Raw genomic sequence first — 27,219 nt, 5'->3', positions numbered from 1 at the left:
CAACCCAAAATTCTTAGTTTCTGGTAAACTTCAATATTGTAATACAATAATTGTATTTTTTTAGTTTTTCGGTTTAAACACTTTAAGGCATGCCATTTTATTTGAAAAAGACAGAAAGAGTACTTTGTCCTTTTCTAGACTAAAAGAGACTGTTTAATTTTATAAGCTGATAGAATAATATAGAAAAGAATAATAGGATACCCTCTAATCGTCACATTGGAAAAAGGTATGGCTTTATCATTTTATCATTTAAATTATTTTTTATTGCACTTATAAAACTAATTTAATTTACAATATGTAACTACATATATCTATAACTAATCCGTACTTGTCAAATTCCTCATAAATTGTCAATATTCTTAATAAAGTCCTATTAATAATATACAAGTGCAAATGTTGAGCTGCTTGCCAGAAATGATATAATAGTGCTTTGTTTTTTTGTTGTTTCCGTGTAGGCTGCCTGTAATAATCTAAATCTGTGTGAAAGGCAATAAATGATTTTATTATTATCTACTAATGGTAGTCCAGTGGTCGAAATTTGACCATAATTTATTTAAATTTTAAGTTTGAACATTATTATAGTTCTATTGTCACCTTTCTATTATCATCATTTCTATAATAATAATTGCTCCATGTCGCCAAGGCTACATTATAGAAAAATAATATTAAAGACAAAAAATATTAATCTATTCTCAATTTGACCACAGATTGATAAATCAATAAACAAAAAAAGTATAAATGCATGTGTGTGTGTGTGTCAAATACATGGTAATGTGTGTAAGGTTTTTTTATTCATTTAGTTTATTTTTTTATTGTTTATGCACAATTTAAAAAAAAATATTAGCAATCTGCACTACTTCTCTATATTCTCTATAAGTGTGGGAAATTTCATACTTCTCCGTCCGCGCAATTTTCGTAAAAAGGAGAACAACATTTTTGCTTCACGTATTACCTACTTAAAATGTAGGTTCTTAATAATAATACATAAGTGTTTTGAAATATAAAACTAATCGTAAATTTTTTAGTTATACCACTTCCATTCTAAGGGTGCAATTTCGTAAACAAACTTTGCCGTAATGGCGTAACCTTTAAAATACACGAAAACTGCCCAGCATAAACATATTTTTTTAGTAACTTTAATAGAAGTATTAGAATTAGAAGTTTATTATAGAATTTATTTAATTGTAATTACATATTTAGACATACTTAACATAATTAATCTTGGAATAGGTAATTATTTCAGCTTTTTTTAATTAAAGAAATTATGTTTTACATAGGTTTAATCATTTACCCGTTGAACGTTTATAAAATGATTGTATTTACGGTAATAGTGTTGATGATCTTCAGTAGGTGGCCCAAATATACTAAAATTATTACGAGCATCCATCCTTATTTATAAATGTGTAAAGAAGCAAAATTATTATTACATTGTTCAAATTTCTATATAATTTATAAATATAAATCTGTACGTATGTACCTGTAAATATGTATATTGCGCGCGCGTGTGTGTGTGTTAGTGTGCGCGTGTGTATATATTTCTATAATAGATAGGTACACAGTGTGCAATTCATTTCGAAATTATTCTTGCCCATCTAATGATTGTCTGGAAGAGATCACTCTTAGCGATAAGACCAAGAAAGAATGTTTCACAATATTTATTCATTTTGTGTACAATAAAGAATACTCTTTCACTGGTGGTAGGACCTCTTGGGAGTCCACACGGGTAGGTACCACCACCCCGCCTATTTCCGCCGTGAAGCAGTAATGCGTTTCGGTTCGAAGGGTGGGGTAGCCGTTGTAACTATACTGAGACCTTAGAACTTATATCTCGAGGTGGCGCATTTACGTTGTAGATGTCTATGGGCTCCAGTAACCACTTAACATCAGGTGGGCTGTGAGCTCGTCCATCCATCTAAGCAATAAAAAAAAACAACTCTATCTCACTCTCTCTCTCTCATCAAACAACTCTTTAAAAAAAAGCAATGATTTAATAAGAATTAAATGAAAAAGCAAAGAATTAATATGTATTTACAACTAGCTAGAAGTTTATAAAATTTTCTAACCGAAAAAATATATGTGTATAAACCATCAGAATAGATAAAACCTTAAAAAACAACGTTATTATTAAAAACGAAAGAAAAAATCTTGATATTGTATTGGTTTCACGGCAAAATTTTTAGTGACTACTTAACTTGCTTGAAAGTGAAGAAATACTCTCAAAATCCATTAATTTGCAACTCGCACTCGCACATACAATAATCGAGAGGCTCACTTCGGTAAAGCTATTCGATACATGAGACAGCAACATAAACAAACCTTCTCTCTCCCACAAAATGAGATTCATAAGCTTACCACTAGGTGGCACTGATACAACCTCACACAAATTAAACATATCATTAACATCGACTGAGTAAATAAAAAAACTCGCACTAAGCACAGGTACATTACCCATTACTCGAATAATTATAAATATCGTTAGAAAGCTTGGCATTTCAATTAAACGCCTTAAAAAAACCCTTGCGTGCTACCAACATAAAAGAAAAAAAATATCGCTTCTCAAGATGAATAAACGTCCTGCAAATCCAGTAACTCGCACTCAGAGCTCCGCACGTTTCACCGTGAAGAGCGTACACTCGATGCGAGTCAATCGATTCCATTTTTGAAACTCGCACTAAGCCTACAGGTGTTTTGTACAAGCCCAGAAAAACATAAAATGTCACGAAAGTGTAAATACGATGCTGATGCATTTTGTTTCGTATGTGGTCAATTTATTAAAGTTCAAAAGCAAATTGTTTCATGCCATGCATTTTTTTTTTCGTCTATTTACTTTATTACTAATTTAAAATATCGAAATTTTATGCTTTGCAATCAAAGTCAAATTTGGTGTTGACCCATAATCGTTACTACGTGAATGTCGCCACTCACCTAGGTTCGAGATTTATTATGTTTCGCTATATATGTAGTAATAATGATGATTTTAAATCATGCGGTTTTAGTTTTTATTACGTGACCTCATTGTGGAAGTCATTCGTGAGTTAAGTACCGATAATCCTCCTATAACGCGGTAGATACGTTCCTACAAAGTCGCGTGTTGTGTTTGCAAGTCGTCGTGGGCTAAAGGATAAGACGTCCGGTGCATTTGTGTTGAGCGATGCACCGGTGTTCGAATCCACCAATTTTTCTAATGAAATACGTACTCAACAAATGATCACAATCGACTTCCACGATGAAGGATCGTGTAATAAAACACGACATCGTGTAATAAAAATCAAACCCGCAAAATTATAATTTGCGTAATTACTGGTGGAAGGACCTCTTGTGAGTCCGCGCGGATAGGTACTTCCAATCTGCCTATTTCTGCAGTGAAGCAGTAATGCGTTTCGGTTTGAAGGGCGGGGCAGCCGTTGTAACTATACTGAGACCTTAGAATTTATATCTCAAGGTGGGTGGCGCATTTACGTTGTAGATGTCTATGGGCTCCAGTAACCACTTAACACCAGGTGGGCTGTGAACTCGTCCACCCATCTAAGCAATAAAATATATATATTTTTATTTTCGACTACCGGGGACCACTAGTCTAAATAAACAAATACTTATGTCATTCTGTTCTTTTGTTCACAGATCTCGACCGGCCATATGTCGTGAAAACTGACGAAGGGTTACAATTATTATTGTGGTTGTTTATTTATTTTTATAAATTCTTCAAAACTAAAAATGTCGTCGAAAGCTATCTACGAGGCAACGGGGAAGGATCTGATCAACAGGTGAGGAGTTCGCTGAGTGATAACGTTATGAGCTAAGCCGATCCAAGCGTTGGGATCGTACTTGACAAAGGACATGGGCCATTTTCGGCCCTGCTACTCGTGCTCTCAAGGACATTACGATGCCTCCAATGAACACTACGCTAACTCCAAATTCGTAGATTTACAGGAGGAGCATTTAAACGAAAAAAGTTGATAAAATCTTTATTATTGCAGATATATTTATGTGGTTTTTTTGTGTAGCTAGCTGATTTACCCTTGCTTTGAACCCCATTAATAATGATTAATTGTAATACTTTTAACATAGTGAAGCGATTTGCGTGAAAAATGAAAATTTCAAAATTTTGAGTTAAAGTAGTGTTCATTGGAGGCATCGATTAATTAAAATATCTATAGAAAAAAAAAATTTCATTTTTACATAATTATTATAAAATTTAAGGATATTTTAATGGTGGGATAATTAAAATCATAAATAAAAAGAAATTAGCTTGACTAAGCTACATTGATAATCTTGAAGGAGTTGCCATAGGTAAAATATATTTATATTTTATACAATTCACATTAAATCTTCTTAAAAAAAAACATTATATTGCAAAAAAACTAGCAAAATATATTAACATATTTAGTTAATGGATTTTAAAATTAATATAATATATTATATCTAAACAAAAACTTATTTTTATACTTTTAAATCCGTAGAATAAATTATTACATGGTTGAATAATTATGATCTTAAGCAAAAAAAACTACGCTTGTTTAATGTTTATTGACGTTTTACATTTGATCAGTCGTTTTCGTACTCGTGCGGATTGTGGATATTATTAAGTGTTTCGTTGCGATAGACCTGCTTATTATATTTTGTTGTGCATAAAATTAAGTGTTAATATAAGTAATATAAATAATATTTAAGCTGATGATGATGTTAAAGTGTCAGTGTGTTGACAGCAAAATCATATGATAGAACCTAAAATTCTTATCTTATTTTTTAAATATCTCTGTATCCCCATGAACAATATTGATTTTAATTTGTCTATAATAAAAGGGATATATAGTCTGTTATTTAAACTTAATTTCATTACTGTCCTTGAACTTCGTTTAATGGGAGAGTGGCCCATGTCCTTTGCTTCGTTAGGAACGTATGTGAATGCCTATAAGTCTTGAATGACACCATCATTTTCTCCTTTTTTTTTAATATGGCAATCTGTTTCTTTAGTCCGAGAGCTGGCACCAATTTTTGGGTAGGTATTTGAGGCAAGCTGAAAATTTGTTCCATACCTCTCCTGATACACCCCAACTCGGAACTACAGACCTGGCTAGTGGGCTAAATAAACCCTTATTTTTTTTTTTTTTTCAAATAATGTGTTTGAGGCAACATGCAATTTATATAATATAATTATGTTGTAATTTTATGTTTAAAAAAAAAAACAAAAAATTAAGCCAGACAATTTAGTCGGGGTTTTTATATTGCCAGGCGCGTGCAAAAATATGTAAAAAATGTATTTGAGGCAACTTGACATTTTTATAGGATATTTTTTAAGACAAAAAAATACTATTCCTAAAAAGGCAGGTCATTTTGGTGGGGCCTTTCTACCTGCCAGGTGATCTAAAAAGTTATGTATAGGTGCGAGTAAGTAACGCTATAGGCAAGCCGTAGTGTGAGAGAGAGCGCGAAACGTCCTACCGCACCACCTCATCCCGTGGGTGTCGCAAGGCGCCTGAGGGCTAACCAGTGTGCTTCGTGCGAGTTTTTAACGTTCTCGATAGCGTAAAAGTTAAATCTTTGTATGCAGTTTGAACAGCACCGCTAGCGACAAACGTTTACGCTATCGAGAACGTTATAAAACTTGCACTAAGCACACAGATAATTAAAAGAAAGTGTCAACGTATCTCGAGGCTTTGTTGTTAGTTTTTTTTTTGTTTTCGTTCCAGACACATAGCCTCCGGTACGGCCCTGGTACCGTGTAGGTTCGCCACATTCGAACAGAGCACTGTGTGGGAGGATGAGCTGGGAAAAAATCCATGGCTCTCGAAGGAGGTATGCTTACGTTGATTTTACATAAAATATTTGTCAAGAAAGTTATCTACGTTTTTACGCTAAGTATTTTGTTCGTGATTCCGACAAAAAATTGACAGTTTTTTGTAAAGTTGAAAGATTTTTTATTTTATTTAAATAAGCTTTTATAGACTTAGTCGTAATGACTACCACCGATATAGAATGCAAGTTACAGCGGTGAGATAAATCGACATGAAAACCAAGACTTGTACAGAATATACCTTACGTATTTTATCAAAACTGTGATCTGATCTGATCTGTTCTATATACAGAAATGCCAACGTGATCACTTTTTGGCGGGAACGCGAGGAGTGAAGTTGTGTGATTTGTTTTATTTTGTCTATTTAGTGTTTCTTCAGGTTTAAATGTGTAATAACGGTGGTTTATTAACTGTTTAATATCTGTGAAAGTGCACAAATGTGGGAAAATGAAACAAAACCGCTGGACGTAACTTCTCGGGATCGTCCAAAAAGTCCACTGAAAAAATCTTAGTAAATGATCACCATTTTACTGAGATTATATTTCATCCCAGTTGATTAATGTCTCAAATTAATCATCTTCATTTCATTTCACTCCATTTTATCATTTTTCATAAAAATATGAATATATATAAATTAAAATAAGACATGACTTAAAGGTCTCAGCTACCAGGTCATAAAATCCCTTAAAAAAAAGCCAACGTGATGGAACTGTAAGGTTTTTTTTCTGTATCGTTAGACTACGGAATCTTGAATACGGTCTTATACATTTTTAAGGATATGTCATTGAGGTATTTTTCACGATCGTACCACCCGCCATCGGAGCAGGGTTCATCCACCACTACCTGCTGCGTTCATTCGCAGTGCGTTTCTCTTCATAATTTAGACCCAATGGTCTACGTCACGCAGGAGAATTATAATGCGAAGGCATTGGCCTGACTTGCACTGATTGGCATTGGATTGACGTCCAACAGGATAACACATAATATGTACGTGATCACAAAAGAAAGGTATCCTTACAACGTCACAGGATGCTTTGTAAGCCCGCGCGGGTAGGCACTAATTAACCCTCTTATTTCTGTTGAAGCACTATTGCGATCGCCATTATACTCGAGAACTTAGATCTCGTGTCGATTCATCTTTTGTTTTTCCTTGCCGTATCACTTGTCAGAGCGGTGGTTGTCCTCATTAAGTATTATGGCTGTGGGCAGACGCTATGTGCCTCACGAGCAATAGCCACTTCTTCAAGCGAGGAAATAACTCCATAAAGCGCCTTGTCGTTCGGGACAAAGTAGAAATCACCACACCGCGTGGAAGGTTGCCCATGCGATGGACCTTTCAAGTCAAGTCGTCAGTTTGCATGAGTGTACCATTCATCTATAGGTCACCGTCCTCGCCGAACCCGTCGCTTACGACGAAGGGCTCGACGAGTAAACTAACCCATAGACACAGCCCACTGAGTTTCTGGCCGGATCTTCTCAGTGTGTCGCGTTTCCGATCCGGTGGTAGATTCTGCGAAGCACTGCTTTTGCTAGGGCCAGTATTAGCAAAACTTCCCGGTATAAGCCCGGTGAGCTCATCTACACGTCAAGGAAAATCTGAAATAGCCTCTCAAGGTTATCAGCATAGGTAGGAGAAAAAAATCATCTACAAAATTATTATTATAATTTTTTTTTGCTTAAATGAGTGGTCGAGCTCACAGCCCACCTGGTGTGAAGCGGTTACTTGAGCCCATAGACATCTACAACGTAAATGCGCCAGTCACCTTGAAATATGAGTTCTAAGGTCTCAAGTATAGTTACAACGGCTGCCGCACCCTTCAAACCGAAACGCATTACTGTTTCACGGCAGAAACAGGCAGGGCGGTGGTGACCTACCCGCGCCGACTCACAAGAGGTCCTACCTACCACCAGTACCACCAGTATTAGAAAGAAACAAAAACGCTATCGCCGTCCCGTTTCAGCAATTGGTCGTGAAGCCGGACCAGCTGATCAAGCGTCGCGGCAAGCTGGGTCTGGTCGGCGTGAACAAGACTGCGGCGGAGGTCCGGCGTTGGCTCGGCGAGCACATGGCCAAAGAGCAGACGATAGGGGCCTGCGTCGGGCGGCTGAGGCACTTTATAGTCGAGCCCTTCGTCAAACACGAACCGGTGAGAGTACCCTATGTCTGTTTGTTTATTTAACTCGACGCACAACCGTAATGATGTTTACGCCTGAAGCATGCTGTACTGGTCCATCAATAATGAAGTAGAGTGTTGTGGTAGATTAATTGGTTTATTGAAAAAAAAAACCGTCGAAGCACCGTGGTATGTGAGGAATGTAGATCTTCATGACGACATAAATTTAGAGCCGACACGTAAGGAAGCGTCAGAACGCTACTTTGTAAAAGCAGCGTGACACGATAACCATCTTATCGTGGACACCGCTAACTACATATCCTACCCAGGTCGTCGTAGGAGTCGAAGTGTGAATTAACCCATAGACACAGCCCACTTAGTTTCTCGCCGAATCTTCTAAGTGGGTCGCGATTCCGATCCAGTGGTAGATTCAGCGAAGCACTGCTCTTGCTAAGTGTTAGCTAGTGCTAAGTGTTTGTTCGGTGTTAGCAATTCTGCTACTGGTCCGCATGAAGTTGGAATAGTCCCCTATGCTACCAAACAAACACACAGATCATTCTCCCTCTCGCTCATACACACACGCGCGCGCGCGCGCGCACACACACACACACACACACACACACACACGCACGCACGCACGCACGCACAAGTACACTTATGCACATTTTCCAATTTTTGCCGTCTTTTATGTTAATATCTTGAATGCTAACAAGGTATGTCCGTTCCAGGGAACCCTTTGTTGTAGTTCTAATTGACTAGTTATGTTTCCAGAGCGACGAGATGTACCTGTGCATACAGTCGGGCCGGCGCTCCGACACCATCCTGTTCCACCACCAGGGAGGGGTCGACGTCGGAGACGTGGACGCCCTGGCCATCCGACTAGAGGTGAGCGATGTGCGACTGTACAGTAGGCGCGCGAGTTCATGTCCCGTCTTGAGGAATGCGGTAGTGCTCTGACCTAGTTAATTATGGTAATATCGATAATAACTACCGATTGGTGGTAGATTCTGCGTAGCACGGCTCTTGCTAGGGTTCGTGTTAGCAACGTCGTCAGGTTTGAGCCCCGTGAGCTCACCTATTAAGGCTACGCTGATATAGCCTCTCAAGGCTATCAGATTAGGTAGGAAAAAAAACTACCGATTTAGTCAACAGCTGTCAATTTGGTTTTAGTGTAACTTAAGGTAATTTTGCAATTTGTGGAATAAAATAAATGTGATAAGTAATTACTTATTTATTTCTAACATAGAAAAATATTTATTAAAATCTAATTCAATCACTTATCAGATGAAAAGACATCCGACAGATCAGAGTCGGAATCAGTATGTATCTTTTTTCAGTAGGTTTTTTTCTACCTGAACTTGTTGGAAGCGCAGTAGTCATGGTTAAATAACACAATAGCGTTAGCGTAAATATCGATAAATATCGATAAGCGCGCGTTACAACCGTCTAGGACAGCGGTCGGGGAACTTTTTTAATTATTACCCCAAAATATTTTTGTGCAAGTTGTTATTACCCCATGGCAAAGAACAAAAAAAAACGAAATCGCTTCTTTTTAGCATCTTTTATGTTATAGCACCCATGATAATTTTGAAAAGAAAACAATAACTAAAAATTTAATTTAAACATCATTTATTCAATTTACCCATCGATAAATTAGTTTTATATTACTAGGTATTAAATTTAATACCTAGTAATACAAAACGGTAATAATAGTAATATATGTAATATACAGCTGAGGGGAAAAAAATCTCCCCCACAGAAAATATAAGTAAATGATAATTTCTTGTTTTGAGTTTGAAATCACAACGATTTTAAAAAAGTTTCACTTTAATATATACTTTTTACTCACAAAAGTTTAATTTTTATGCCCCAAAAATTTCATTTTTACGCCCCAAAAATTTCATTTTACCCCATTTGGGGTAATTCACCCCGGTTCCCCGACCGCTGATCTAGGACAACACTCGAAGTCAGACAAATGCGGGGAGGTGGGCGAAGGCGGCGCGAGCTGCCCCCCGCGCGTCGCCTCTGGCCCCGATGGACATGAACTCCACGTGCATACTATATGTAATATCGATGTTTTGAAAATTTATCGAATCTGAGATGCGGCCGGTGTATCGATTCGTTTGCCTGATCGACTTAATACTTGGTACGGTAGTTGTTGGTGATCTAGGGAAAGTTTTTAACGAGGGGTCTGATTGCCAGGTGCCCGTGGACACCTTCCCGACGGGAGAAGACGTCGAGAGGGTTTTGTTGAAGAACGTCAAATCTCCATCTACTAAAAGGTATGTTTTTTTTTTATTTATCACACATATGTACATAGATAAATATACGATGTTTATATGTATATTGTATTAGTTACCTATTTAATATATCGACAAGTGAAAGCCTATTTGGTTTAAGCGACATTTTTGCAACATTTAAAGTGGTATATTTGGAAATTTAAGTCGTCGTGGCCTAAAAGACAAGACGTCCGGTGCGTACGTGTTGAGCGACGCATCAGTGTTCGAATCCCGCAGGCGGGTACCAATTTTTCTAATGAAATACGTACTTATCAAATGTTCACGATTGACTTCCACGGTGAAGGAATAACATCGCGTAATAAAAATCGAACCCACAAAATTGTAATTTGCGTAATTACTGGTGGTAGGACGTCTTGTGAGTCCTTAGGGGTAGGTACCACCGCCCTGCCTATTTCTGCCGTGAAGCAGTAATGCGTTTCGGTTTGAAGGGTGGGGCAGCCGTTGTAAATATACTTGAGACCTTAGAACCATCTCAAGATGGGTGATAGCGTTTACGTTGTACATGTCTATGGGCTACAGTAACCACTTTACTTAGGTGGGTGGGCCGTGAGCTTGCCCACCCATATGTTTTTTTATTTTTTTTATTTATATTGATGCACAAAACAAATTACAACCATAGAAATTATAAGTATTAAATATTTAACATAACAATTTGCATTGCAATTCTAAATAGGTGCGTACAGAAAAAAAGTAACAACTGAGCAGATGCCTAAATACCTTGTGTGTATATACATGTATATCCATACACACACAAAACCCCAGGCACACACATCTAAGCAATAAATAAAAAAAGGATACGCTAATATACAATATACATGGATCATCCCTTTCCCAGGACCCTGACGACGTTCATAGTGTCTCTATACCGCGTCTACATTGACTTGTACTTCACGTACATGGAGATCAATCCGCTGGTGGTGACCAACGAGAGGATATACCTGCTGGACCTGGCCGCGAAACTGGACCAGACCGCGGACTTCATCTGCGCGAAGAACTGGGGCGAGGTCACGTTCCCTCCGCCCTTCGGGAGGGACGCCTACCCTGAAGAAGCGCACATCGCCGACCTGGACGCCAAGAGCGGGGCCAGTCTGAAGGTGGAATACGGTTTATTGTATTAATTCCTTGTTAGTCCAGTGCTGAGTGACTCGTATGCCCTGGGATCAGACGGGGACGGTATCGGGAGCCGTAGTGGTAATCAGACTCCATAGACAACATGAGTACTGTTTGTTCATAATCTGTGCGAAGTTAAACCAGTTAGTGCCGACGATGTGCGATAGGGGACGCCCCGAAACTGATTGAATTTATTTCGACGCGTTGAAAGAGCCGTGTTTATGAGGTGACTGAAAATTGCGGGTAGGATGCTCGGAGCAGATAAATCTATGTACCCCCTCTTTCTAGTCTTTGCTCGTACCACTGGAACTCGATGAGGGTAAAAAACATTTTCGAATAGATTGTAACATTAAAACTAGAAATCATTTTAAGAAAACTCGTAATTAATAATGTTTGTTTAAAATATCGATGAGAATTTATGATTTGATCTTCTATTTGCACTTTGAATTTTAACTATTATAGTCCGTCTTCTCAGAGTGTGTAAAAAAAAATTGTCAAAATGAATGTGAAGTTTTTAAACGATCTTATTCTGTTGTTATTAAGTTTGCGATTTGTCACGACCGCGATCTCTCAGCGGCCGGACTGTAAGTAATGACCTTGTGTCATTGGCCGGCTTTGGGCTTTGCATTTCAACTATTAGTCTTGTCTTCTTAGAGTTTATAAAAAATAAATAATAGTTTAAAATAAGTAAAAAATACGCTTTTATAGAAAATCCAACTAAAAAATAGAAAATAAATTTGAATTAAAAATAGTGTAAGAAAAAAATATTTTATTGTAAAAAAAGCGTGGGGTGCATGGTATCAGTAGTTATAAATATTTAATGAACAGATATGAGTAGAAGGGTTATTTTTATAATATCCTGAAAAGCACCCTTCTATCTTTTATTTTTCTTTCAATTTTTTAGTTGGATTTTCTATAAAAGCGTATTTTTTATGATAGTTTTTTAAAACTATTATTTATTTTTAATTTTTTAGTTGAATTTCAATTTATTAAATTTTTTTTTGTATATTGAATTGTCATTCAATCCGACATTTTGAAGGGGGGTCAAAATCGTGTTCAAAGATTCCGTCACATACTAACATACATACGTCTGAAGCTAATAAAAGCGTATTAAAAAATTGAAACGATCTCTCGTTGGCCGGACTATACTGGATCGTGTGGTATGATTTCTCCCCCTTGTAGTTGACGGTGCTGAACAAGTCTGGTCGCGTGTGGACGATGGTGGCGGGCGGCGGCGCCAGCGTGGTGTACACGGACACGGTGTGCGCGCTGGGCGGCGCCCACGACCTGGCCAACTACGGGGAGTACTCCGGGGCGCCCACGGAGACGCAGACCGCGGACTACGCGAAGACCATCTTCAGCCTCATGTGCCGCGAGAAGCATCCCGACGGGAAGGTGCGTACTAACTTCCACACGAAACAAGCGACGTTTTTTGCAACTTTACACGAGTGCCTTTTTTTGTTTTTTTTATTAGAGCCATACACCTATTACGTTAAGTCGGCTCGAGAGCCATTTAAAGTTTGAAATTTAGAAAAACAATATCATAACAAAAAAAAGTTCTCTGGCTATTTGAATGGGATAAACTTGTTTGATAATTTCTATTAGTATACTAGCTGACCCGGCAAACATTGTTTTGCCATATATAAGATTTCTAGGGAATTTCTAGTGTAGAAAAAAAAACTAACTTATTGTAAGTGTGTAAGGTTGTGGTAAATGAGTGAAAGAGTTATGTAGTGCTGTGAACGATGAGGGAATATATAATAGAAATAACAAAACCTCATTCAACCACATAATACCTCATTATAACAAAAAAAAAAGTCCAAATAAAAAAATATATGTTAGGGGTGGACAACCCTAATCACTTAGGGGTATGAAAAATAGATAGTAGCCGATTCTCAGGCTTACTGAATATGCATAAAAAAATTCATGAGAATCGGTCAAGCGGTTTCGGAGGAGTATGGGAACGAACATTGTGACACGAGAATTTTATATATTAGATTATGTGGTTTATAAACTCGTCAATAACATGTAAGCTTCTTTAATTATTAACATGTCTTTGCCATTGCCCATATCAATAACATTTTTTTTTTTAATGGCCGAAGTAGAAACTTGAACTGCCGTCACTTGCCTTACGAAATGAGGTCCGTACTCCCGCACTACCAGTCATAAATAAATTGTTCTTGAAGTTAGTCAAAACAAAATAATATCTGATAACGAATAGGTTAATAAATATATATCGACGCTGGAAAGGCAAACGTGACTAAGCGACAATAACTGCTTTGTACATAAATGATAGGCAATAACCATATTCGATGCGAAAAAAAATGTATATTTCTAGGTCTATTAAAATAATTTCAATCCTACAGCTAGATTCGAAATAGATTTTTGTTCCAGGTATTTCAACTTTAAATTAGTGTATTGTAAAGTTCATGGATTTTCGCTTAGTCACGTTTGCCTTTCAAGCGTCAATATGCTTAATTCGTATATGGAGATCATATCGAGGGATGAAAGATTGAAAGATTATTTGGTTTAAGCAACTTTATGCAATTTTACAAGAGAGCCGCTTAAAGTTTGAAATTTAGAAAAAATATAACAAAAGAACTTGTTCAGTTATTTGAATGGGGTAAACTTAATTGATAGTTCAATTAAGTACGTCAAATTGTTGATGCTAATACCGAATAAAACGCACCTTTAATTACAAAGATAAATGTCCTGTATCGACCGAAATGTCTCGCTCTTTCATTTCTCAAGAAACGGTCTTTTAATTACAACTAGAGGTCCCGCAGTAGTCGAAATCCGACTATAATTAATTGGAATTGTAATGTTGTACACTATTATGATTGTATTTTATACTTCTATAATCACAAATTTCGCCAAGACTACACTATAAAAAATATTAACAAAGACAAGCAATATTGAATGTATCCTCAATTTGACAACAGACGTCAAGAACAAAAGTTTGACAATAAATAGATAGTATGCATGCGTGTGTGCGTCAAATACATGGTATGTCGTGTGTGTAATGTTTTCTTTATTGATTTAATGTATCTTTTATGCATTATTTAAAAAATATAAAATTCTTCTCTATATTCTCTATAAGTGTGGAAAATTTCATACTCCTCCTCCGTGCGCGCAATTTTCGTAAAAAGGGATACAAAGTTTTTGCTTCACGTATTAATATATAGATAAATGTCGCGTATTGACCGAAATGTCTCGCTCTTTCACCCCCCGAAGTACTGCTACGAACGCGTATAATAAAAAATTAAACCCGCAAATATTATGGTATGCGTAATTATTGGTGGTCTTATGAGCCCGCGTGGGTAAGTACCGCCATTCCTCTCATTTCTACCACAATGTAAAAAACTTAGACTTTAGAACTCATGACTCTGTCTCTGTCATATTTCTTTTTTTTTGATGAACTAGACTAGCGTGGTAAGCTCTAAAGCGTTTACCGGTCACAAGTGTCCATGGACATCATCACTAAAATTCAGCCATCCGGGGCGTGGGGTATCGGTCCTTAGGCTCCAGCGCGTGTTCCATTCCCCAGGTACTGATCGTGGGCGGCGGCATCGCCAACTTCACCAACGTGGCGGACACATTCCGCGGCATCATCACCGCCATAGAGACGTACAAGGACGCCTTAAAGCAGTACAACGTCACCATCTTCGTGAGGAGAGGGGGACCAAACTACCAGGAGGGACTCAGGTGAGGGGACTACCGACTCAACGTCTCAAGGTCTGGCGGGATTTATCCGATGATGTCCATTGACAGCTTTTATGATTATTGCTTATTGGGGCCCATAGAAATCTATAACGTAAATGCGCCACCCACCTTGAGATATAAGTTCTAAGGTCTCAATATGGCTACAATGTCTGCCCCGCCCTTCAAACCGAAACGCATTACTGCTTCACGGCAGAAATAGGCGGGGCGGTGGTACCTACCCGCACGGACTCTCAAGACGTCTTACCACCAGTAAAAAAGGAACCAAAACATCGATGGTTAAACATTGACTTTTTCCAGCCAAACATCGATGAATATCGATCATCCCTACGTCAATGTATGTTTGTATTTTATCCTGCAAATATCGAGACGAGATCACATCTGACACACCTCTGCAATTTTGTTACGTGTGACGTCATAAGAGGCTAATTGTAGTCAAGGTAGAGGGGAAAAAGGTCGACCGAAGAAGACATGGATGGAGTGTGTGAATGACGTTATGAGAGAGAGAAGAGTGAGTGTTGAGATAACGGCTGATAGAAAAGAATGGAATAGAAAAATTCGCTGTGCCGATCCAGCCTAGTGGGATAAGGCAGAAACAAAGAAGAGGACCGAAGTATTAGCCACGTATGACGTCACACACCGTGTCTACATTCCGGCTTCGTTACAGACAAATGCGCGAGGTGGGCCAGCGCCTCCGCATCCCGCTGTACGTGTTCGGTCCGGAGACGAACATGACGTCCATAGTGGGCCTGGCGCTGGGACACTCGCCCATACCCAAGGAGCACCAGCTCGACTACGCGCCCAAGCAGCTGCCCAGGCCGCAGCCCGCGGTGAGTCCCGGTGACAACTTATATATGTATATATCGGCCCAACGCTACTACTTCCTAAACTAAAATTTATACTAATATTGTCTTCTAGCATTAAAACTGTATAATCTCAAAACTTACTAATTTTACAGGAGAGTGCTTTAAAGGTTTAACATGTAATATTTTTAATATTAATTATCTTTGCAAATTTATTTTCTATTTTTTAATAAGATTTTCTATAAAAGCGTATTTTGTTAGTTAGTTTTTAAACTATTATTTATTTTTATAATTTTTTAGTTGAATTTCAATTTTTTCAATTTTTTTTTCTAAATATTGTATATATTCCAAATTTCGAATTAATCCGACGTTTTGAAGGGGTTCAAAATCATGTTCAAAAAAGATTCCGTTACATACTAACATACATACGTCTCAAGCTAATAAAAGCGTATTAATATCTGTTGTCGTCCTCCGCAGCCGGCTCCGAAACTGGACCTGCCTGACGTGACCCACAGCCTGCTCGACCTGATCTGCTCCCAGGCCCCGACCAAACTGGACCTAGGGCAGGGTGTCTCCACCTCAATGCCCCTCTTCAGCGACAGAACGAAGGCCATCATATGGGGCATGCAGAATAGGGCCATACAGGTCAGCCTTTTTTTTTTTTTTTTTCTATGAGACCCTAGGTTCTGGACTTTTAAGTCAAATTTAAACGTTTCCCAGATTAATCTATACTAATATTATAAAGCGGAAGAGTTTGTTTGTTTGAACGCGCTAATCTCAGGAACTACTGGTCCGATTTGAAAAAATATTTCAGTGTTAGACAGCCCATTTATCGAGGTAGGCTATAGGCTATATATCACGGTAACCACCATTGTGCATCGTTTTGCTGCGAATGAGACACGTTCCATCTTGAGACGTGAGGTCTATAAGTCTAGATCGTAAAATGCAACTTGCACTGGCCTCATATGGGCATTTATACGGTGATGTCCATGGACAACATTAACCCGTCCGTCTCGTTTCCAGGGCATGTTGGACTTCGACTACATCTGCCGGCGCTCGGAGCCCTCGGTCGTCGCCATCGTGTACCCGTTCACGGCGGACCACAAACAGAAGTACTACTTCGGGAACAAGGAAGTCTTCATACCGGGTGAGCGGAGACTGGTACCTACCCGCGCGGGCTCGAAATACGCCCTCCCTGCCTTTAGCATAAAAAGTTGCCTGTTTTAACTCAAGTCGTAAAGTTACTCACTTACAAATGACGTCATTTGAGGTCAAAACAATCGACGGATTGATTCGAAAGAAGATTACATTTAACATAAAAAAAATGAGTTTTTTTTTTATCATATCGATTTTATTTACTTTACTAAAATAAAGATGGAATTAAAATCAAGTTTGTGTAAAGCATGAGGATTCCTCATTAATAGGACAAGAAACGAAAAAGTTATTAATACAGGAATGTTTGTTAGATCTGGTTAAAGAAACCACGACCCTCGATCCAGTAGTCAGAGGTGCTAAATACTGCACCGCGGAGTCAATGTCATTTGATAAAGCTTTTAAGCTTTTTTTTAATCTTTAAATTGAATAAAAGTTTTTTTGCTGTTTATTTTCGTATGGATAATTTTGTTGAAAATAATTTCTATTATCCGAGCGAAGTCTGGGCGGTTTGTTAGTAAACAATAAACTTTATAAACAGAACGTCATTTAAAAGTAATACTGCCGGTTCGATTCTGAATGCTTATCTTTTGACGGTCGGGCATTAAATACGCAGACTACCCACATCTGACGTCATATCGAAGGGTGAAAGGCTATTTTGTTTAAGCGCCATTCTTGCAATTTTACAGGAGATTTATTTGAAGTTTAAAATTTGGGAAAAATATAAAAAAAAAAATTCAGCTATTTGAACAGAATAAACTTAATTGACGTTCAGTTAAAAACATCGAACTGTTGATGTTGATACCAAATAAAACGGATCTTTAATTACAAAGATAAATGTCGCGTATTAACTGGTGGTAGGACCTCTTGTGAGTCCGCGCGGGTAGGTACCACCGCCCTGCCTATTTCTGCCGTGAAGCAGTAATGCGTTTCGGTTTGAAGGGCGGGGCAGCCGTTGTAACTATACCTGAGACCTTAGAACTCATATCTCAAGGAGGGGTTCCAGTAACCACTTAACACCAGGTGGGCTGTGAGCTCGTCCACCAAACTAAGTAATAAAAAAAATTTAAGCGAAATGTCGCTTAAACCAAATAGCCTTTCATCCCTCGGTATGTTAGGATAACACGACGGCGAGTTAATTTAAGTGTCCTTTTCGGAGGGCGCGTGCCCGCGGGTCGTGCGGCGACGTCACGAGTCTCGTTCTGATTCCAGTGTTCTCGGACATGGACGTGGCGATGCGCAAGCACCAGGAGGCGACGGTGCTCGTCAACTTCGCTTCGCTTCGCTCGGCCTACGACAGCACCATGCAGGTACTGCGACATTAGTGGCGTTGTTCGAAACTAATCTGTGGCGGGACTTTTTGGCGGGAAGGCGAGGAGTGAAGTTTTTTTTTATTGCTTAGATGGCTGGACGAGCTCGCATAGCTCACCTGGTATTAAGTGGTTACTGGAGCCCATAGACATCTACAATGTAAACGCGCCACCTACCTTGTGATATAAGTTCTAAAGTCTCAAGTATAGTTACAACGGTTGCGCCACTCTTCAAACCGAAACGCATTACTGCTTCACGGCAGAAACAGGCAGGGCGGTGGTACCGGGTAGGTGCGGACTCACAAGAAGTCCTACCACCAGTAAACCAGTTGTGTGATTTGGTTTATTTTATCTATTTAGTGTTTCTTCAGGTTTAAATGTGTAATATAATGGTGGTTTATTAACTGTTTAATATCTGTGAAAGTGTACAAATGTGGGAAAATGAAACAATGGCGCTGGACATAACTTCTCGGGATCCTCCAAAAAGTCCACTGAAAAAATCTCAGTAAAAGACCACAATTTTACTGAGATTATATTTCATACCATATCATCACATTTCATTTTATGTCACTCCATATTACGTATAATTTTTCATCATAAAAATAAGAATACAAATTAAAATAAGACATGACCTAAAGGCCTTAGTTACCAGGTCATAAAATCCCTTAAAAAAATCCTAAGGCGATGCGACGTGGCCATCCGTGGTGAGGGATAAACTAATAATAATCTATTAATGAAATACGTCACTGCGTCGCGCGATCGCGGCACGTGTTCGACTGGACCCTCGTGCTGGTTTCCTGGCTTCCCTTAGACCTAGGCTACCACGAGGGGGTTGGATCACACACGAACCCCGAGTAAATCTGTAGTAACACCCCCCACCCCCCAACCCGACCTCCCCTTCGAATCAAATGAGCTGTCAATCACAACCACACTGTCATCTCCGTCTCCAGGCCATGCAGCACCCTCAGATCAACACCGTGGTCATCATCGCGGAGGGCATCCCCGAGAACATGACGCGGAAGATCATCAAGCTCGCTGACGTCAGAGGGGTGAGTGCACTCGACTGTGTGTGATGTATTTTATTTATTTATTTTTTATTGCTTAGATAGATGGACGAGCTCACAGCCCACCTGGTGTTAAGTGGTTACAGGAGCCCATGGACATCTACAACGTAAATTCACCACCCATCTTGAGATATAAGTTCTAAGGTCTCAGTATAGTTACAACGGCTGCCCCGCCCTTCAAACCGAAACGCATTACTGCTTCGCGGCAGAAATAGGCGGGGTGGTGGTACCTACCCATAAGAGATCCTACCACCAGTAATGTAAGTATGTAAATATGACGTCATCAGTTTGCCTCTGAATGAGGCCGTCAGCGCAAAAGTGGTCTCAGCTTACCATGGTTAGGTTACGCTGACGGCCTCATTCATATATAGTACAGTCGACGAGCCGACGGTGCAAAGGGTTAATATATTAATTGTTTTTCAGGTGAACATAATCGGGCCTGCCACTGTGGGAGGCATTAAACCCGGCTGCTTCAAGATCGGTAACACGGCTGGCATGATTGACAATATCATTGACAGCAAACTGTACCGGCCTGGGAGGTGCGTAACTTGCACTAGAGTCTTCTAAACTAATACCGTACTGCGAACCTCATCCCTACTGTGAGAGGTTGTGAAAATAAAGTTGTGACTTCGACCTCATGTCGTATCGTGAGGTCCTCTTTCGACCCCTTATATTATATACAAAAGTTTAGTACTACAAAAATACTTTTTTTTTATTGCCCTTCTAAGCAGACGAGCATACGGCCCACCTGATGGTGAGTGATTACCATCGCCGTAATTAGTCCTTTGAGCGGGAACCGTCGATACATCGACTCTCTATTAAGACGTATGAAATTCGGAGCGTCGGATCACCGACTATTGTGCAGTTTGATTATAAGTAGTACGCATCGACCTGTACTGACGCCTCTTAGCGCCAAGTATATATATACAATACAATAACATTCATAAATAACCATTTTAAATTATTGTTCTGTGAATTTAGCATTGATTTTTATATTATTTTTCTAATTTAAAGTATTTTATAGGGTACATTTAAAAGAATTCTAAATATCTGAAAATAAGTTTAACACTAAAAAAATGGTGCGCGTGAAAGAAGTGAAACTTCTTTTGTTGTTTTCTTCATTCTTAAATAAACTTTCTCTTGTAATAAGGAATGCTGTGTATAATAAAAACTACTTAGCTTTCTTTGTCCATCCCCTTTCTCCACGGTCGACTCGTGAGACGCTCTGTCTATTTTCTCACTCTCGCTCGTCCTAAATTGTATCTTTTCTCTCTAGCCGTAACGGATCTGTTGCGATTTTTTTTTATTATTGCCCTTGTATGCAGACGAGCCACCTGATGGTGAGTGGTTACCGTCGCCCATGGACTTCAGCAATGCCAGGGGCAGAGCCAAGCCGCTGCCTACCGCTTAATACTCTTCACAAGCCTCTTTTAAAGAAGGACATATCATAGCGCTCGGGAAACACCGTGGAGGGGAGCTCATTCCACAGCCGGGAATTACTCTCAACGCGCCTAAAGAAGTTTGACTTCGGAAATTCTTGACATTGTGTGCGTGTTCGTCCGCAGCGTGGCGTACGTGTCCCGCTCGGGAGGCATGAGCAACGAGCTGAACAACATCCTGTCGAAGGACGCGGACGGCGTGTGCGAGGGGGTCGCCATCGGGGGCGACCGCTACCCCGGGACCACCTTCATCGACCACCTGCTCAGGTACGGTCACCCTGGTAGTATATCTACCCAAGAGGGTGTTTTTCAAGTCCTTCCACTTGGTACTGTGGCGCCACCTTCATTGGCTCCTTTTTAGTGTACACTTTTTAATACACTAAGATGGTACTTCTTAGTTCTACCTCCAATACTATGTTACGCGTTGCGACGACGCGTATATACAGAGTCATGCCTGGTAAAGAGTGAGTTCTGTCACATTAATATTTCTCATTAGGTTCGAAGCGGACCCGCAAGTGAAGATGCTGGTGCTGCTTGGAGAAGTGGGGGGAGTCGAGGAGTACCACGTCTGCAAGGCCATCAGGGACGGAATCATCAAGAAGCCCCTCGTGGCCTGGTGCATAGGAACTTGCTCCGGTCAGTCCGTCATTGTGTTGCCTATTTCATTATCATAGTATATAATTGAGCCTCATTAATATCATTGACCCTCAACACGCACACGCACGCACACAAACTAACACAGCTTTGGCGACTTTAAACCTGTAGACTCATTGTTCTCTGATCAATTAGATCAAATGATATGTGGCTATCCCAAATCTCAAACATTTGACAGATTTGCAGATGAAATTTTCAAGATAACCTTTTGGTTAATCTTTCATCAAGAAGTAAAAAAGTCGTCAAATAACAGAAACAAATATCAAAACAACTAATAATATCGAGAACATTCGAGACGTGTAACGCCATCTGTTTTTGAACAGCGAAAACGTATATCGAAACGACTAGTACTATCGGGAATATTCTCGATTATTGTAGACATAACGTTTCATAGTTAAATGGAGGTAGTATGATTGAAAGTCTACCTTATGCGTTCTAATTAGATTGAGTTTTAATTTATATATTTTTTTATTGCTTAGATGGGTGGACGAGCTCACAGCCCACCTGGTGCTAAGTGGTTATTGGAGCCTATAGACATCTACAGCGTAAAGACTCCACCCATCTTGAGATATAAGTTCTAAGGTTCCAACTCTTAATATAGTTACAACAGCTGCCCCACCCTTCAAACCGAAATGCATTCCTACCTATTGCATATGCATTACCTATCCTACCCGCGCGGACTTAAAAGACGTCCTACCACCAGTAATTACGCAAATTATATTTTTGCGGGTTTTGATTTTTATTACACGATGTTATTCTTTCCCCGTGGAAGTCAATCGAGAACCTTTGTTGAGTACGTATTTGATTAGAAAAATTAATACCCGCCTGCGGGATTCGAACACTGGCGCATCGCTTCATACGAATGCACCGGACGTCTTATCCTTTAGCTCACGATGACTTCAATATTTCGACTCCAAGTCGTGATAGTATATTGACGGGTCCTTAATCCGCAGACATGTTCACGTCTGAGGTCCAGTTCGGACACGCGGGCTCGCTAGCCGGCTCCGCCGTTGAGAAGGCGGCCGTCAAGAATGAGGCTCTGAAGGCCTACGGAGCCACCGTCCCGGACTCCTTCGACGGCCTAGGGGCTGCCGTGGGCGAGGTCTACCGCAGGCTGGTCGACGAGGGCAAGATCATCGTCAAGGAGGAGGTGGAACCGCCCAAGGTCCCCATGGACTACGATTGGGCTCGGGTCAGTTGGAACATCCAGTTTATTTGTTCGGTTACTTCAAGCTTCCACAAATAGATATCACGTTCCTAAGCAACTCCACGTACGTAAGTGACAACCCCATAGACAGTTTCTCGCCGGATCTTCTCTATGTGTCGCGATTCTGACCTGGTGGTAGATTCTGCGAAGCGCTGCGCTTGCTAGAGTCAGTGTTAACAAATTCTCTCAGGTTGAGCCCGTGAGCTCACCTACCCGTCCGGGCGTAGTTAGAATACCTACCCTCTTAGGATACTAGCGCATAAGTAGGGAAAAACAAAGCGACAATTAAAAATACATAAATAGAACGAAATGTTTGTCAGAGAACGAACTCGAGATAAGTTGGAAGTGACAATCTGTATTTTTAGGAATGCTTATCGAGAACATGACGCTATCTCGCTCGCACGCTGTGACGTCATAAGCGGCCATGTCTTGTTATGTGACAATTACATACATAGATTCCTTCTCAGATCTGAAAATTTTTGTATTAAAAAAAAAAAGCGAGATGTTATCTCGAGTTAAACTCGAGATAAATTATTATGTGTATATAAGTATATTAGTATGTATTAGTATGCATATATGTTGTCTATTGTATGTATATATTTTCTATAATAATGTATTATCTATCTAGTACGCCGCAACATACCTGCTATATATTTATATTTTCCAGAATTTTCGTAAATTAAACGGTTGTATGGAAGAGATCGCTTTTAGCGATAAGACCGCCTATTGTACAAATGTATCTGCTTTTTTATTGTTTTTTTTTAAATGTAAATTCTGTTTTGGTGTGCAATAAAGTGTATTCTCATTCTTTTTCTCGATTGAACAATTGCGTAATTGACAAATCAAATCAAATCAAAAAAAAATTATTCAACACAAATGAAAGTACATACTTGTTGAACGTCAAAAGAACTACCGCCAATTCACAAGAATTAGCCTCCGTCCTGAGAAGAACTGGCAAGAAACTCAGCGGGCATTGCTTTTTTTTAAATATTAGATGTTTTTTTTAAATATTAGATTATTTTTTTGTATTATTCATTTTTACAATGAATATTATAACGTAACAATTATTGCAATATTGAAATGCCCGGAGCGAGCAACTCATTCCCACTTTGTGCAATCTTCTAGATAATCATTGACTTTATAGCTAAGCTTTATATGACGTATTTGAATGTGAATTACAGAAGTTGGGTATAATCCGGAAGCCGGCCGCCTTCATCAGCACGATATGCGACGAGCGAGGCCAGGAGCTGAGCTACTGCGGGGTGCCCATCTCCCAGGTGCTGGAGAGGCAGCTCGGGGTCGGCGGCACCATCAGCCTGCTGTGGTGAGACCCCTCCGCAGTGCTGGGCCCAACTGTTTGACTACTTCCACTGTTTTACGTGCAGTGTGTCTGTGACCGTGGACGCTTGCAACGTGCCTCAATAGTTTCTTCCCACCCGGTATTAAGTGGTTACCGGAGCCCATAGACTTCTACGACGTGTACACTGCCTTGAGACACGAGGTCTAAAGTTTCAATTTTTACAATACATCGGCAGCACACGAAACACATTACTGCCACCCATGCGGGCTTACAAGGTACACTTTATGCTTGTTATGACGACGAAGGGCTCGACAAGTAAATTATTCCATAGATACAGCCCAATTACGTCCCGGTCTTATCCACGTCGACTTCATAATTAAATAATTACGAGTAATTACGAAAACGGCAAAAACTACACTAATGTGCACAATGTGCAACGCTAATGTGTTTAATTCTAGAATATTCTCCCAACCACGAATAATATTATTAGGAAAAAAAAACTGATAATTCATTACAAACAATAACGTGCTCGTGTCCCGCGGCAGGTTCCAGCGCGAGCTGCCGGAGTGGGCGAGCCGGTTCTTCGAGCTGGTGCTGATAGTGACCGCGGACCACGGGCCCGCCGTGTCCGGCGCGCACAACACCATGGTCACGGCGCGCGCCGGCAAGGACCTCATCTCCTCCGTCGTCAGCGGCCTGCTCACCATCGTTAGTACCCTCACTCGTTACTTACGTTAGCACTCTTACCGGCGAACAATATATACAACAGAAAACGCAATTATATATTGTTTATTCATTCTCAAGTACTCCATATCGTTATATCGACGCTTGAAAGGCAAACGTGACTAAGCGACAATGCGTGAACTTTACAGTAGACTAATTTAAAGCTGAAATACCTGAAAACAAAATTTATTTTAACGAATCTAGCTGTAGTAGAATTTAGCTAGTAGCTGTAGGACTGAAATGATTTCAATAGATCTAGAAATATATATTTTTTGCGCATCGAATATGGTTATTGCCTATCATTTATGTACAAAGCAATTATTGTCGCTTAGTCACGTTTGCCTTTCAAGCGTCGATATGTATCTACATGGTTGTCTGTGTGTCTCAGGGCGACCGGTTCGGTGGGGCCCTGGACCGCGCCGCGGCTGACTTCTGCGCCGCCTACGACAAGGGACAGCACCCCCAGGAGTTCGTCAACGAGAAGAGGGCCAAGGGAGAGCTGATCATGGGCATCGGACACAGGTGACTGACTCCCTCCAACATTGCTCGTTCCAGATCGCGCACTCTTTACTGGTGGTAGGACCTCTTGTGAGTCCGCGCGGGTGGGTACCATCGCCCCGCCTATTTCTGCCGTGAAGCAGTAATGCGTTTCGGTTGAAAGGGCGGGACAGCCGTTGTAATTATAAAGAGCGAGGGAGTATTCTTTATTGTACACCAAAAAACAAATAAACAGTGTGGTACATTAAAAACAAAAAAGTACAAGTGACGGTCTTATACTGAGACCTTAGAACATATCTCAAGGTGGGTGGCGCATTTACGTTGTAGATGTCTATGGGCTCCAGTAACCACTTAACACCAGGTGGGCTGTGGGCTCGTCTACTCATCTAAGCAATAAATAATAAAAATAATAAAATGGACAGTTTTATTTCCTATCAAAAATATCGATGTTTTGCTATTATCGATCATCCTTAGTTCTGTCTCGGCTGCAGGGTGAAGTCGATAAACAACCCGGACTCCCGCGTGCGCGAGCTGAAGGCGTACGTGACGGCGCGCTGGCCCGCGTGGCCGGTCACCCGGTACGCGCTCGACGTGGAGGCCATCACCACCAGGAAGAAGCCGAACCTCATCCTCAACGTGGACGGCATCGTGGCCGCCGCCATGGTCGACCTGTTCCGCCACTGCCAGCTCTTCACGCAGTGAGTACTCGACCCCCCCCCCCCTCCATCCGCAGTAGTCGAGATTACGACTGTTATCTATATAATATTAATATGTGAAGCAAAAACTTTGTACGCCTTATTACGAAAATTGGACGTTCGGAGGAATATGAAATTTCCCACACTTATAGAGAGCTAGCAGTACCCGTCCGCTTCGCTGGGCATTTAAAATGAACATTATTGTTTCTCACCCCCACAAAGATTCTCATCATTAACGCCCCCGCAAGTGGAGTAGGGAGTCCAACACTCATATAAATATTAGCCTATCCATTAAGTACATGTATTTTCTGCATGGATAACAAGTTTCAAATCGATCGGATCCATGGTTCAGTAGTTATAACGGAACATCCGTAAAACCACTGTAGATATTAGTATAGATATAGAGAAAGAGTAAGCATAAAAAATACGTTAAATCAATTAAAAAAAACATCCTACACACTACCATGTATTTGACACACACATGCATGCATACTCTATGTTTATTGTCAAACTTTTCTTCTTGCTTAAAGTCTGTGGTCAAATTGAGAATAGATTGAATATTGTTTGTCTTCAATATTATTTGTCTATAGTGTAGTCTTGGCGAAATCTGTGATTATAAAAGTATAATAGTCTTTGACAATAGAATCATAATAGTGTACAAACTTATAATTTCAAGTAATTATAATCGAATTTCGACTACCGGAGAACACTAGTTAATTGTAATTATAAATTTGAACATTATTATGATTCTATTGTCAAAGACTATTTATTATACTTCTATAATCATAGATTTCGCCAAGAGTACACTATAGACAAATAACATTAAAGATAAACAATATGAATCTATTCTCAATTTGATTACAGACTTTAGGCAATAACAAAAGTTTGACAATAAACAAAGAGCTTATAATATATATGTATGTAAGCTTGAGGGTAGACATTATCTTGTTGAACACCAAGTAAAACGATGTCACTTTTTGATTTCTGATTTAATCAACAATATGTTATCTTAACAATTCACTTTAACACTTGTCCAACTTTAACCAGTACGTACAACAGTCACTGAATCACACAACGTAACAACGATATAGTAAGTGCACCGGGCAAACGCAGTCCAACGAATGTTCATTGCGAGGCACGTACCGCCTTTTTATACTGGCCGGCGCACCTGGCTTGTGTGAGTCACTCCTATTGCACGTGCTAAACAGAAATATCGTTAACGCCGTCATGTATGTGTCAAATACATGGTAGTGCGTGTAATGTTTTTTTTTATTGATTTAAGGCATTTTTATGCATAATTAAAAAATAAATTGCATTCTGCACTCCTTCTCTATAA

General features: G+C 39.8%; 1 protein-coding gene across 1 annotated transcript in view; it reads left to right on the top strand.

The window, feature by feature from the left end:
• ATPCL (ATP-citrate synthase) overlaps positions 1–27,219 on the top strand; it is a 67,570-nt gene that overhangs the window by 35,845 nt on the left and 4,506 nt on the right. The window contains exons 2-22 of the mRNA XM_028179956.2: positions 3,622–3,764; positions 5,691–5,796; positions 7,756–7,941; positions 8,680–8,793; positions 10,111–10,190; positions 11,044–11,302; positions 12,501–12,713; positions 14,866–15,023; positions 15,706–15,868; positions 16,319–16,486; positions 16,865–16,988; positions 18,206–18,303; positions 19,254–19,352; positions 19,791–19,906; positions 20,933–21,073; positions 21,303–21,442; positions 22,414–22,652; positions 23,849–23,991; positions 24,513–24,675; positions 25,079–25,212; positions 25,680–25,886. Of these exons, the coding sequence (XP_028035757.2) occupies positions 3,715–3,764; positions 5,691–5,796; positions 7,756–7,941; positions 8,680–8,793; positions 10,111–10,190; positions 11,044–11,302; positions 12,501–12,713; positions 14,866–15,023; positions 15,706–15,868; positions 16,319–16,486; positions 16,865–16,988; positions 18,206–18,303; positions 19,254–19,352; positions 19,791–19,906; positions 20,933–21,073; positions 21,303–21,442; positions 22,414–22,652; positions 23,849–23,991; positions 24,513–24,675; positions 25,079–25,212; positions 25,680–25,886 (3,101 nt within the window). The 5' untranslated portion in view covers positions 3,622–3,714. The remainder of the gene's footprint in view (positions 1–3,621; positions 3,765–5,690; positions 5,797–7,755; positions 7,942–8,679; positions 8,794–10,110; positions 10,191–11,043; positions 11,303–12,500; positions 12,714–14,865; positions 15,024–15,705; positions 15,869–16,318; positions 16,487–16,864; positions 16,989–18,205; positions 18,304–19,253; positions 19,353–19,790; positions 19,907–20,932; positions 21,074–21,302; positions 21,443–22,413; positions 22,653–23,848; positions 23,992–24,512; positions 24,676–25,078; positions 25,213–25,679; positions 25,887–27,219) is intronic.

The sequence above is a fragment of the Bombyx mandarina genome, chromosome 24 (assembly GCF_030267445.1).
Source record: "Bombyx mandarina strain Sakado chromosome 24, ASM3026744v2".
Lineage (NCBI taxonomy): Eukaryota > Metazoa > Arthropoda > Insecta > Lepidoptera > Bombycidae > Bombyx > Bombyx mandarina.
This window is presented reverse-complemented; position numbering and strand designations above follow the sequence as displayed.